The sequence below is a fragment of the Nicotiana tomentosiformis genome, chromosome 8 (assembly GCF_000390325.3).
Source record: "Nicotiana tomentosiformis chromosome 8, ASM39032v3, whole genome shotgun sequence".
Taxonomy (NCBI): domain Eukaryota; kingdom Viridiplantae; phylum Streptophyta; class Magnoliopsida; order Solanales; family Solanaceae; genus Nicotiana; species Nicotiana tomentosiformis.
This window is the reverse complement of record NC_090819.1, coordinates 54,496,885-54,510,158: the sequence shown is the minus strand read 5'-3', so window position 1 is coordinate 54,510,158 and position 13,274 is coordinate 54,496,885. Positions and strand designations below refer to the sequence as shown.

General features: G+C 40.8%; 1 protein-coding gene across 1 annotated transcript; it reads left to right on the top strand.

The window, feature by feature from the left end:
- Window positions 1-4,921: 4,921 nt before the first annotated feature.
- LOC104121284 (transcription factor bHLH71) lies at window positions 4,922-7,396 on the top strand. Its single transcript, XM_033652866.2, has 3 exons — window positions 4,922-5,484; window positions 6,232-6,672; window positions 7,091-7,396. The coding sequence occupies exons 1-3, from the start codon at window positions 5,050-5,052 to the stop codon at window positions 7,196-7,198; spliced, it is 984 nt and encodes a 327-aa protein (XP_033508757.1). The 5' UTR covers window positions 4,922-5,049; the 3' UTR covers window positions 7,199-7,396.
- The last annotated feature ends 5,878 nt before the right edge of the window (window positions 7,397-13,274 follow it).

Sequence of the window (13,274 nt, the reverse complement as noted above, 5' to 3'; positions counted from 1 at the left end):
CATTTACCTTCATGTCGACGAACATTAAGGTCCTCTCTTGATGAGGAGGAGTCCTCTCATTCGCCTTCTTTTTTCCTTTCTTGGCGATTGGACAGGGGACTTCTTCTTGCGGATACCAGCACTGGTTCCCACTAAGGGCTCAGAAATAGAGCCAACAATTGCATTGAATGCACCTACTGGTTCGGTCTGGTCCGCATCATTGGCGTCGTCGTCCGTCCCATCCTCAAAAGCTTGATAGGCATTCATCTGTGCATGTGGGCATTCATTATTCCAATGTGGTCCGCCGCAATGACGGCATCCTGAGGGGGGCTTCCTCCCCCGATCATTGTTATTAGATGCAGCACTAGTACTGCCTGAAGAGGGAGCCTTATATTTGGGTGCACTCTGGTCTCCTCCACTTCTGCTAGGGCCACCAGTGTTTGGCTGGCCCCCTTTGTATCCTCCTCGGACAGGCTGTTGAGGCCTATCCTTCCGAGCTTCGACTTGATAATCCCCAAGGCACTCTGCTGCTTGGATCGCCTTAGGTAACGTGTCTACCCTTTGTCTATGCAACTCCATGCGGGCATAAGGCTTCAACCCTTCCAGGAAGGTGAAGAGTTTGTCTTTGTCCCCCATGTCACGGATGTTCAGCATGAGCGCAGAGAATTCCCGCACGTAATCTCGCACTGATTTGGTCTGGCGGAGCTCCCGTAGCTTTCTCCTAGCATTGTACTCAACATTTTCGGGGATGAACTGTAGGCGTATGGCTGCCTTCAGTTCTGCCCATGTCTCGAGGGCATCTTCACCAGCCTTTATGGCTTCGTATTTCACCCGCCACCAGAGTTTGGCATCACTCTGAAGATACATGGCAGTAGTTGCTACCTTCTTAGCTTCTTCTAGGCCTCCCCCGGCATCGAAGTATTGTTCGATGTCGAAAATGAAGTTTTCCACTTCTTTGGCATTCCGAGCTCCACTGTATAGCTTTGGTTCAGGAATGTTCAATTTTTGTGCCATAGGTGCGAGGTTCACACCACCCCCAAATTGGTTTCCGCCTCCTCGAAGTAAGCCTTGTAAAGCAGTATTGACAATGTTGAGCTGGCCTGTCAAGTTGTTTATAGTTTGTTGCATGGCAGTCACCATGTCTGCCTCTTGTTCCCTGTTGGCTAAATCCTCGGCACGCTCCTGCTGGAGGGCCTCAAATTTACCAAATATTTCGGTTGCCTCTGTGGTTGCCGTTTGCCGGTCTCCTTCAGAGTCGCGACTGATGTTTTCTATGTCAACTTCGGCCTGGACCAGTCTGCGGTCCAAGTCGTCCAACCTTTGCACTAGGCTGGTCTTTATGTCAGGCATTATCTCCACGATGGGCCGAAATGCTTCAACTGTCCCCTCAAGGGTCGCGATGCGATCCTCATAATTCACCATGGTCAGAAATGGTGGTAATTGTAATGTAATCCCTCGTCCGATGTCGAGCCTAGGCTCTGATACCAACTGTTACGCGGCGCCTTCCTGAAGTACCTTGGAAGAGCGACGTAAGGCTAAACAACCGATGTCAATGCGGTTGCTGTCCGCCAACTGAGGTCCTCTCCGTACGCTAGACTAGATTATCAATGCCGTACGGGAAAACCAATGTCATGAGCAATTGAGAGAGAGCAGAAAAGAGAATTGAGAATGAAAGAAAGCTTGATTGTATTGAATGAAAGCTATTACAAAAAAATAACACGGTGTCGGGGGGAAGAGACACCAGTACAGAGAATTGTTTGCTTGCTAGAAAGTTTGATTGCTTGGTCCCCCTTAATAATGCTTAAAAGAAATAAACCAAAGTTACATGACTTGACCTAAATAAGCTTTAGAAGCACACTAAAAGAAAATGCAGTAAAACTATTATATATTTACAATAAAAAGGACTTAGTCTTCTACAAAATAGAAACAAGTCCGTTGGCAGCAACTTTGTCTTTAGCATCAGGGTCGGCGCACGCGGCATTGTCTGTGCGTGCGGCGCTGTTGGTATCTGCCTGTGGCTGGGCACTGGTGATGGCTATCGGTGGGGCGATAACGGCATATGCGCGCTTGTCACTTGGAGCTGCCGAGACCACGGGGCCGACCGTGGCATTAGGCGTTGGGAGGCTTGCTAGGACGTCACGGGGCGCGTCCAAGGGGTCATGGGGCATGGCTGGAAAGCCGTCCATGACAGTGTGTTTGAAGAATTTTCAGTGCTTAAATTTTTAAAAAAAAAAAAGAGAAAACAAGGGCTAATCTATATATATATATATATATATATATATATATATATATATATATATATATATATATATATATATATATATATATATATATAAAAGAAATGGCATCTTTCATTGTGTAAGGATTCTATTTATCTTTATTCTCCTTTTTTTGACTTTTTATTTCACTTTTTTCTTTTAATCTTATTTTTAAAAAATTCATACCCCATAACTTACACCTCTTTATGGAGGGTTATGACAGAAGACGTAACTGTACAATCATAAATCATAAATTAAGAAAAAAGGAATGCAAGAGTTGGAATAGATGGAACGTTACCATCATGGAAATAATGATAGTAATTTAAAGTTGGAACTAATATATATATATATATATATATATATATATATATATATAAAGAGAGAGAAAATTAAAAGTTTTATTGGATTTTTGTATGCAATGGAGAACTTCTTGGTTGCTGAAAACTTCTTGGTTGTTGATAGGGATTAATGATGATAAAACCAAAAAACAAAGAAGGAATAATTAATTGTATTACGATGGAGAATATACAAAAGATGAAACTGATCAAAGAGTACTACTTCCACTCTCATTCATTGTATGCTCTTGACAATAAATTTTGTTGAAACTCACTTTTGCTATTACATAAACTTTAATATTACTCCTAGAGATAAAATACTAGAATAAGAATTATATTTAATGGTCAGTGTTAAGGATGACTTTAAATTACTATGTACCTGATTTCATATAATAATTCTAACAATTAATATTTACCTATATTTTTATTCTCTTCGCACGGATAGATTTACTAGTGAATATATAGTTATAAACTGATTTTTCTTTTTGTAGCACTGTTGTAGCTGCCTTTAGATAGTGAAAAGCCATACATCAATTTCTACAAGTTGTTGCTGTGAACTTTGAGGGATCGTTTGGTTTGAAGACAAGCTGAAAATAGTTATATTAGGATTAGTTATACTAAGATTAGTTATACTAATATTATTTTAATTATTATTTGATATGTTGTATTAATTTTGAGATTTTCAATTTTATTGCTTTATATTGGGATAACTTATTTTGAGATTATTATTCCACCATCTGACATGTATAAGTTATCTCAGTACTATTTTTAATTTTGGAATAACATCCCAGAATTACTAATCAAACAAGGATAAGGCGGTACTAAATTTTTATCCCAGGATTATTTTTGCTTATTCATCTTGCCAAAGTACCCTAAGAACACTAATTGTAATTTATGCTAACTTTTAAGCTTAACCCTACTATTTCTATGAAGTTCGTTTCAGACCCTAAAACTAACACTACAGACTCCTTTTGCGCCTACCCACCCCCCCCCCCCAAACACCAACACCCCCCCCCAAAAAAAAAAAAACCCTCCAGTTTCAGACTAACCCTAACCTTAATGCCATAGGGGAAACCATTATAAACAACAAAAGGATAAAACTCTGAGCATTTCACGTATAGGTTAAATGGAAAAATGTGAATGACATTTCCCATTGAAAGCATGAGAGGAGATGTTTAATTAAGTGGGAATCAGTTTTTTTTACCCACCTTTTAATATTATATGCAGTTGCTCTTCTTGTATCGAGGTAGGCAGGAATAAATATTTTTAAATTAATTAAAGACGTGCACAAGAAAAAAGCAAAGCTCGGAGAGGGATATATACGTGTATCATCTGGGGAAAATTGGATTAGTGGGTAGAAAGCAGAGGAGAGAGCTAGAGATAGCGGTGAAAGGGAGCCAGTCATTCCAATTCTCGAAGGGAAAAAAGAAAAGCTAAAAAATAAAGTAAGAACGTGAAAGGGTAGCTTTTGCACAGCTTGTGGTGTTGTTTTTATGCATATCGATCTCAATCTAGATCCTGGGTCCCCTCAACCTTGGACCCCCTTCCTTTGCAGACACTCTGGCACTATGTTTTGACATCTTCTATGAAAAGTTAGGAACCAAAACATCACACCATTATATGACTTAAAGTTATGTGTCTCTATGTATGTATTCTGTGTGTGTATGTGTGTTTGAGCGTGTGTGTGGAAGGCAATAATTAACAAGAAAAGATCTGGTCTACTTGGGTTAAAATTCTAATTATAAACAAGATTCTGTTAGTAAATGGGAGTTGGTAAGATTTATTATTTTTATTATTAGGATTTGAAATTGAAGCCAAAAAAGAATATTAAGAAGTTGAAATTCTGCATGAACTTGAATTTTGCATGAAATTTTTAGCGTTTGACATATTGGAAATTTTTGTTTGAGAAGAATTTAAGTGAGATAATAATTTTGGAAAGCGCTTGTCATAATATATATGAATATTGCTAAGATTCAGGGGGAAAGCGAATCTTCACATCTTTAACAAGGAAACAATATAAAACTTCTGTAATTTTAATCCAAAGATGCATGTTTGCTTTAATTTGTGTTTCGTTTAATCATGTATGCGGCCTGTATCTTGAATGTGTCTAATTTCTCCAATTACATTACCAAAGATAGTTCCCTTAATTTTAAGAGTACTTAAAGAAGCATTAAAAAAAAATGAAGGATATAATGCATGTGAGGGCATACCAAAATGAGCTTTTCTGCCTGAAAAAGCTAAGTGAATGGAAAAATAATTTTTTTTTTAAAAAGAATCAGCTAAAATCTGTCTCTCTCTTACACATGCTAGTTCAAGAACACGGGGGTATCACTATAAAATAATTGAAGTATTTTACTCCATACAAATAGATTACAAGAAACAAGTCAAGGGGTTCATCGGGGTACTCAAAAAGACATACAAAACCCTTTTACAAAGCAAACACAAAAGATAAAATCACAACAAAATAGAAAAGAAGAATGGCTTTAGAAGCACTTTCTTCCAATGAACTTCTTAACTTCATCATCTACGATACAATCTCTGCCACCCCTTTTACCAGCAACAATCTTGACCCCTCTAGTTCTGAAAATGCTGCTTCTGGTACCTTACTTTTGGACCATGAAAATGGCTTATTAACATTACCTCAAGATTTTTATGGTCATGAGCAACAGTATTCCACTGCCTCCGTGCCGGAAACTACTACTACTACTACCACACGTAGGGAGAAGAATTTGGCGGTGGCGCAAGGCGGCGGCCGGAAAAAGAGGAGGAGGAGACCTAAAGTTTGTAAGAATAAAGAGGAAGCTGAGAATCAGAGAATGACTCACATTGCTGTTGAGAGAAATCGGAGGAAACAGATGAATGAACATCTTGCTGTTTTACGTTCACTCATGCCTGAATCCTATGTTCAAAGGGTATGTAGTATTACTCTTTCTTTCTTATTCACTGTTTCTCAATATCATACTAATAATCTTGGTATGGAAGAGAATTTTTAAATTTTAATTTACGTAAGAATTACTAGTATGAGTTTTGACAACATTTTTACTACTTTATTTTGCATGATGGTAAAAGCTTTTTGAATCTGTATGTACACTGTTTTTTATTCTGCAAATTAGCAGTATAAAGTTTTTGCTTCGTTTGAAATGACTGCACTAACATAGCCCTATTCTCTTCATTCCTCCTCGAATTATGAGCCCTATGCAAATGAAACTGTTAGCCTTGGTCCCTCTATTACAAAAAATCAGCACATCAAAGGCTTTTTTCCTTTTTTCTGTTGTTTTTGTGGGTTGGTGTGGGGTTTATGTTTTTCTTTCATTGTTTTTTTCTTTTTTCCTTTTAGGTACAAACAGGAAAAAGTTATGTCGAGGATTCGACGAAAAAGAGGTTGAAAAAAATTGGATAACGGAATATAACGCTTTGCATTCAATTTTCTAAAGTCCCTACATTAGTCATTTTAACAACTTGAAATCCAATCATCTTTGTGAATTTATTAATGTAGTAACATACACATCACCTTTGATTAACATATATCCTCATTATAAGAATATATATCTTATAGGTATTAGTTTTGAAAACGATACAATTGTATGTGCATTGTTATCTTATATATTTGACTTTAATTTTTTTAGAATTGAGACTTTAACAAATATTATGTGATTCAGGGTGACCAGGCCTCAATAGTTGGTGGTGCAATTGAATTTGTAAAAGAATTGGAACACATTCTACAATCTCTAGAAGCTCAAAAATTTCTACTATTACAACAAGGTGGTGGAGATGGTGAGGGACCAAGCGAAACCACCATTGCCGGTGATGCCGTGGCTGCCACCGGCAAGTATTTTCCGACACCATTTGCTCAATTTTTCTCATATCCACAGTACACATGTTCTCAGTTACCAAGCAAATACACATCAAAGAGCAAGGCAGCAATTGCAGACATAGAAGTGACTCTCATTGAAGCTCATGCAAACGTTAGAATCCTCTCAAGAAGAAGATTTCGACAGCTCTCCAAATTGGTAGCTGCCTTTCCGTCATTGTACCTTAGCGTACTACACCTCAATGTCACCACCTTAGATCCATTGGTTCTATATTCTATCAGTGCTAAGGTACGTTAAAATTTAAAAACAGTCATTTCCTCTGTTCATTAAACATTTCTTTTTCTCTTTTCTTTTACATGAAAATTTCTGAAAGAAAATGACCACAGCTTGCAAGAATCTACTTTACACAATAGCACAGGTACTTTAGGCATGAAAATATGAGCCATAGATTGTCGCAATAGCCTGCATATCAACTTATTTTTTCTAGGGTATTTTGGGAATTTAAAAAGGTATACTACTTTTTACTAATTTCAGAAGGTAATGATGGGTCAGAAAGGGTGTTTCTTTGCAATTCTTGTATGGCGTTTCTTAGTAAAGTCATAGTTGTCTTTTAGTACTTGTGATTAGGAAATTTTTCAAAAACTGAATATTTTCTATGAAATTGAAAGGAACCCTCGTATTATTATTGTTTTAAAAAAAATGGCAGGTGGAAGAAGGTTGCCAACTAAACTCAGCAGATGACATAGCAGGTGCAGTCCACCACATGCTAAGAATAATTGAGGAGGAAGCAGCTACCCTTTCTTGCCAAGCCTAGGGGACAGACCCCTTGTATCTTTATGATGTTTTTTCTAGTTTGAATCCACTGGACAAAGAAAAAAAAAGGGAAAAAAGAGCTCGTTGATCAATGTTACATATGGAGTACTAGTAGTTCTCTTTTTGTCCTTGTACGTACAAAATGAGCTGTGATTTTGTTTATAATGTGGCTAATGCGAGTACAATTATTAGGGCTTTATCACCTGTTCGTCAAATTGCTCACGATAAATAGAGTTAGTAATCTAAAAAATCAAACAGGTAACTTATTATTACAACATATTAAATTATACGAATACAACAATATATAGCTTGAAGTATATTTTAGCTAAATATGAAATTTTTGTGACTAAAATATATACTTTTTCTGTAGTATGTTTGTTTACCCTAAAAATCGGATAACAATTAAATTTGTATGTGGTTTTAAGGATACATGATTTAACTTGACACAAAACGATAAATCAGATTATAATTGAAATAAGCAATGAGAAAGTAAATGCAAACCACATAAGTTGAATAATCTTAGCCTTGGAAGGTTAGTCACCCTCGAGCCAAAAGTGCTTTGATTGGTATCAGAACAGAACAACAAGAGAATAATAAGAACTTAAGGAGAATAATAATATATTGCTTTGGGATGCGTGTTACAATGTGTTTTACAAGTAATCAGACCCCTTTTATATAGTAGGGGAGTCATACTTTAGGTACAATTCTATAGAAGATAAGAATCTCCTGGTTTGTTGATTTGCCGGTTCCTTATTGATACGTGCCGAGATTCCCGCCGTGATATCCGACCGGTTACGGATATTTTGACCTTCCGTTATTTCGGTCTTCTGTTGGTTATACCGACAATGTTTCCTCGAGCTTATTCGGGATCAGGGGTGATTCCGGGATCATGGACTCAATGTTCTCGAGGACGGACATTATGAACTCGTATTCTGGTTTGATGAGACTCGGGGTTGATCTTCAATCCCTTACGTTCGGAGCCCGATCTGTCATGCAATAGTCGAGCCTGATTTCGACCGTATATAGATAGTTCCCTCATTTTTCAGAGAGTAAACGATGAGAAATGATATGAGCTTCCGATTCTCACCTCGATACTCCGTGTCAGAAACGACAAAATGAACGAAATGTCTCGTCAATCACGTCTTAATGACATTAAATGCTCATCAGTTGCTGGTCGGCCACTCCTGGCTTTGAACCGTCATTTGAAAATTATAAATATCCCCTCATTAGTTCATTCAAACTTTACTTTCAAACCCTCTGACCTCGTACCTTTAGAAATTTCAACGCTTCCAAGCATTAAATTTCTTGCTATTCTGAAATCTTTTTATAAGAACTTCAGCTCTATTTTTATCCCAAACCATTAAGCTTAATCTTTTAACTCCCTCTCTTTTCTTTATTTATCAAAGAAATGGCGAAAACTTCAAAATCTGTTCCCCAAAAAGAAACTCCCTCTGCCTCGCGACCGGCTGTTGAGGAAAATGTTTCGTCTGCTGCTACCGAGGAACCGGCACCGGAACCTCCTCTGAAAATGTTCATCCCCGGGGGGGCCCGACCGGTGCTGATTTCAAGATCGAGAATCCCTCCTCGGTACCGGGTCGGTGTGAGCCGGTCTCAAGATATATTTGCTCGATCACCGAGGACGCCCTCTTCGAGGTCAAGAAAGATTGCAAGGTGGGCTAATAAGCACGTAGTGGTCCCCAAGCCTGAGGAAGCCATCACTACCCACGTGGAGGGACTTTTAACTGTTTACACTTATCCCTTCACGTTGGGTCCCTTAGACCCGGTCATTATTGCCTTCTGTAAGAGGTACGAAGTGACCCTTGGTCAAATTTACCCTTCTTTTTGGAGGATAGTAATTCTCCTCCGTTTTTTCGTAAGCAAGATCGAGGGGTATCCCTTCACCCTCGACCATCTCATGCACTTATATAGTCCCCGACTTTATCGAGAGGGACTAATCAAGCTTGCTCGTCGGACCAGTAAGGCCCCGTTCTCAAACATCAACGAAGATCGGGATCGAGGCTAGTTGGGCCGCTTTGTTCGAGTGAAGACCTCGAATTTGATCCCAGCCAAGCATATGCCATTTCCTGAGAAGTGGAACATGACACGTAAGTATAATCTTGCCTTCAAGATTTTGTTCATCGTTCTTCCTTTTCCTCCCTTCTTATCGATGTTTTGTAGTGGTGTAGCTGTTGCTCGGATGCCGGATGTAGTTCCTCGACTTAAGGAATGGGTCAAGGGCATTGCAACATAAAGGGCCTATTCTGAGTGTTCGTGGTGCGAGCTTTCGAAGGGCCGATGGGAGGCCCGTTCCCATGGTGAGATTTTTCTTAAGTGGCAATTGATTTCCCTTCTGCGCTATTGAGTTCTTACTCTTATTATTTCTTTTGGCAGGTTTACCAAAAGATGTTGCAATGAGGCCTCCATCCGGTGATGACGATATCTTTACCGAACCATCTGCTCCGCGGCAGGATAAAGAGAAGAAAAGAAAAAGGGCTCCGAGTTCTCCGAGCTCTGAGAAGAAGAAACCAAGTAAAAGATTGGCGCGTAAGCCAAAGGGAAGCACCAGTGCTCGAGCACTGTCTCCGGACTCACTCTATCGATTTAGGGATGAGTCCAAGGGGGAAGGTGAAGCCTTCGATCTGGTGGCCAGCGTACCGCCACAGTTCGAAGGGCAAGGGGCCTCCAAGCTAGAGAGAGGCGAGGCCGATCTCCATCGAGTCGGGAGGCCGAGGAAGAGGCAGGAATTGAAGCTTCCCGGGATGCGGGCAAAGCCCCGCAGGAAGCACTTGACCCGATAGAGATTGCCGAGTTGCCCTCATTAACAGAGTCGATGTTCAACGAGGACCAAGGCGCAAAAGAACGCCCCATCGTGGGGGACCATAGAGCGAACGACCCCTTCCGCGGTTTTTTTGACGATGTGGATTTGGCGGCCACATAGGACGTCACCGGATTTTGTGATTTTGAGATACTGAGGAAGGGCTCACCCTCTAAAGCAAGCGGGCCTTCCTCGAGCCCGAAATTGGTCGATCGATTCCCTTCCCCAAGTGCTAATCCTGATCGAAAGTGATCCATTGTTATCTCCCTTTCGGAGGATGCCCGAGTCCTCTCCGCCCCCGTAGGGGTGGCCAGTTATCTTCGGTGTCTGGTGATCGAGGATGATCAAGCCAAGATGAACGAGGTGGATATACCCTGACTTTTCAACGAAGCACAACAGGCACTGAACCGGGTAACTTCATGCTTTCCTACGTGATTTTTCGATTTACACTTAGATTATTTCGTAGATAACTTAGTCTTTCTCTTCATTCTCGTAGGCCTCGGTGCTTCATCATGAAACCTTTTTAAGGTACCAGGATGAGCTGAAACAACTCAAAGCTGAAGTTCGAGAGCTCACTGAGAAGAGAGACGCCTTTAAACATCTTAGCGAGCAGTTTGAGGGAGAGGTTAAGAACCTCCGTGCCGAGCTGGAAGTTGCTCGGAAGCAACATGCTGATTTGGTCGAGCAGGCAAAAGTTTTTGAGGTTAGTGAGGATGAATTTGATTCGGTGACTGATGGTCAAAATCTGCAGGTCCAGCAAAAACTCAATCGGATTGACCAGCTCCGAGCTGAAATGTATATAGTCAAAGCTGAGATCGATGAATGGAGAGGCTGAATGGATCGCCTGGCCTCGGAAAAAGAGGTTGCTCGATCACAACTAACTTCGGCTGACATTCATCTTAGAGCATCAAAGGAGAGGGCCGAGGTTCAGACCAAACATATTGAGGAGCTCCAATCCCGGTTAGATTCGGCTGCCTCAGATCGAGAAAGTCTGGCCAAAGAGCTTAAAACGACTAAGTCAGAGGTCGTTGTGGTCAAAGCCGAAGCTGATGAAATGGTGGCCGAGTACAAGGCCGATGCTGAGGCGGCTCAGGACCTTGTAAAAAATATAGTTCACTACTAAAAAATCAGGTTTTAGCGACGGATAAATTCTGTAGCTAAACAGAAAAATCCGTCGCTAATCTCATTTAGCGACAGATTAGCAACGGATTATCAATAAATTCTTCTAGCTACGAGCGTTTTAGCGACAGATTAGCGACGACGTTCGTAGCTAATTCTAGTTTTTTTTTGTAGTGGTTGAGCATATAAAGTGGCAATCCCAAAGGGAGGCCCTCGAGGAAGTTCACGCTCGGGGTTTTGATTTATCGGCTGAGATCGGGAATTCCAAGGTGCTCGAAGCCAAGGCCAGGAAGCTGTCCTATCCCGAGGAGGAAGATTCCGAGGAGTCTGAAGATTTGGGCGAGTTCGAGGGTGGCGGAGACCTCGAAGATGATGATGCGGCCCCCGATGAAGATAAGGCCACTTAGGCCCTTTTTAGATGTTTTTGTTTTTTGCTTTTTGTATTAACTTTTTATTGAGGCCGTTTGGCCTTAGTAAAAATTTGCACCGGGGCTGTTTGGCCCTTGTAAAAAGAATTTTTGATATGTATATAAGGCTGTTTTGCTTCAACAGCTTTTGAATTTTCCCTTTGCTTTACTACTTATATTTGCAAAGATCGAAATGCCTTAGCATGAAATAGTTAGGTTACGTTCGGAGGTTCGAACAAACCTTGCCTTTAACATTATTTCGTTTTAAGGCATCGTGTGGGTTCGGTATTACTAGAAACTTTTTGCCAAAGTAGTTTAGATTATAGTTTGTCAAGGGTAGCCTTTAGACCGGTTATGAAATTTTGAAGGCCTTGTTTTTTGTTACGGGTCTCGGACGTCTCCGAGCCGTTTTAGTATGGTCGTAGCTTTTTTAGTTCGGGTGTTGCCCAATGGGTTTGTCACCTCGAGTTATCCGGACTTTCCTTAGATAACGATCCCCGAACGGGGTTAGCCGTAGCTTTTTGGAGTTCGAGCAATGCCAAATAAGCTTCGTGCCCTCGGGTTTCGATATCCCGGAATGGCCGTAGCCTTTTAATTTGGGCAACGCCAAATAGGCTTTGTGCCCTCGGGCTCCGATAGTCCAAACCGTCCAAGTTTGTTTTTGGACGGCAGCCTCCAAATTGGGAGTGATCGTTTGAACCCGGATAAAGGCAGCCCTTGGGCTCGATACCTTTAGGGGATCGAATGTAAGAAATTCCTTAAAAGAAAAAGAGAAATTCTTAACGGATAAGATATTTATCCGTAAGGTAGAAACTTTTATTCGTGTGCGTTATAGTTACACATGTATACAAGTTTTGTGCCAGGGATCGAGTAGTCTATGTGGGCACGGTTCATGTGACCGTTTGGCCCTTACAGAAAATCCTATAGATCGACCCGTGATCGTTCAATCATAAAGTTTCCTTCCTTGCTAAAGTCGTTAACTGAGGGTGATCCCCCCAGTGTTCGGGGCCTATCGAAGAAAGGCCTCGAATATTACTGTGTTCTTCTATACCGGTTCATAACCGGCCTTCAATTCTAAGTTAGCACGATTTACTTGTTGCCTCATTAAAAATCTTGCCGAAAAAATCCATTTGGGACAAAACCGGTTCAAGGGAAAAGAGTGCAACGAGTGCTTTCAGGCCTAAAGGTTATATCGTTCTTTGATGATTCCCTGCAAGTGTTAGTTCAGAATATAAATAAATAAAAGGAAATGAATGGGGTCGTACCTTAGCAATAGTATCTCTTCAAGTGAGCTATGTTCCAATTGTTCGGTAGTTGCTCACCGTCCATCATTCCGAGTTTGTATGATCCTTTACCGGTGATCTCAATAATCTGATAAGGGCCTTCCTAGTTCGGACCCAACTTTCCTTTGTTCGGTTTTTGGGTGTTTAGTGTAACCTTTCTTAGTTCCAAGTCCCCGATATTGAAGTTTCGAAGGTTGGTCCGTCGATTGTAATACCTTTCGATCCGCTGCTTTTGGGCGGCCAACCGGACAAGGGCTGCTTCGCGCCTTTCATCCAGTAGACTTAGGCTCGCGTTCATAGCCTCGTCGTTTGATTCCTTGGTTGCATATCGGAACCTGAGACTTGGTGCTCTGACTTTGACCGGTATCAGAGCTTCGACGACATAGATCAGTGAGAACGGGGTGGCCCCGGTACTGGACTTCGAGGTCTTTCGGTATGCCCATAAGACTACAG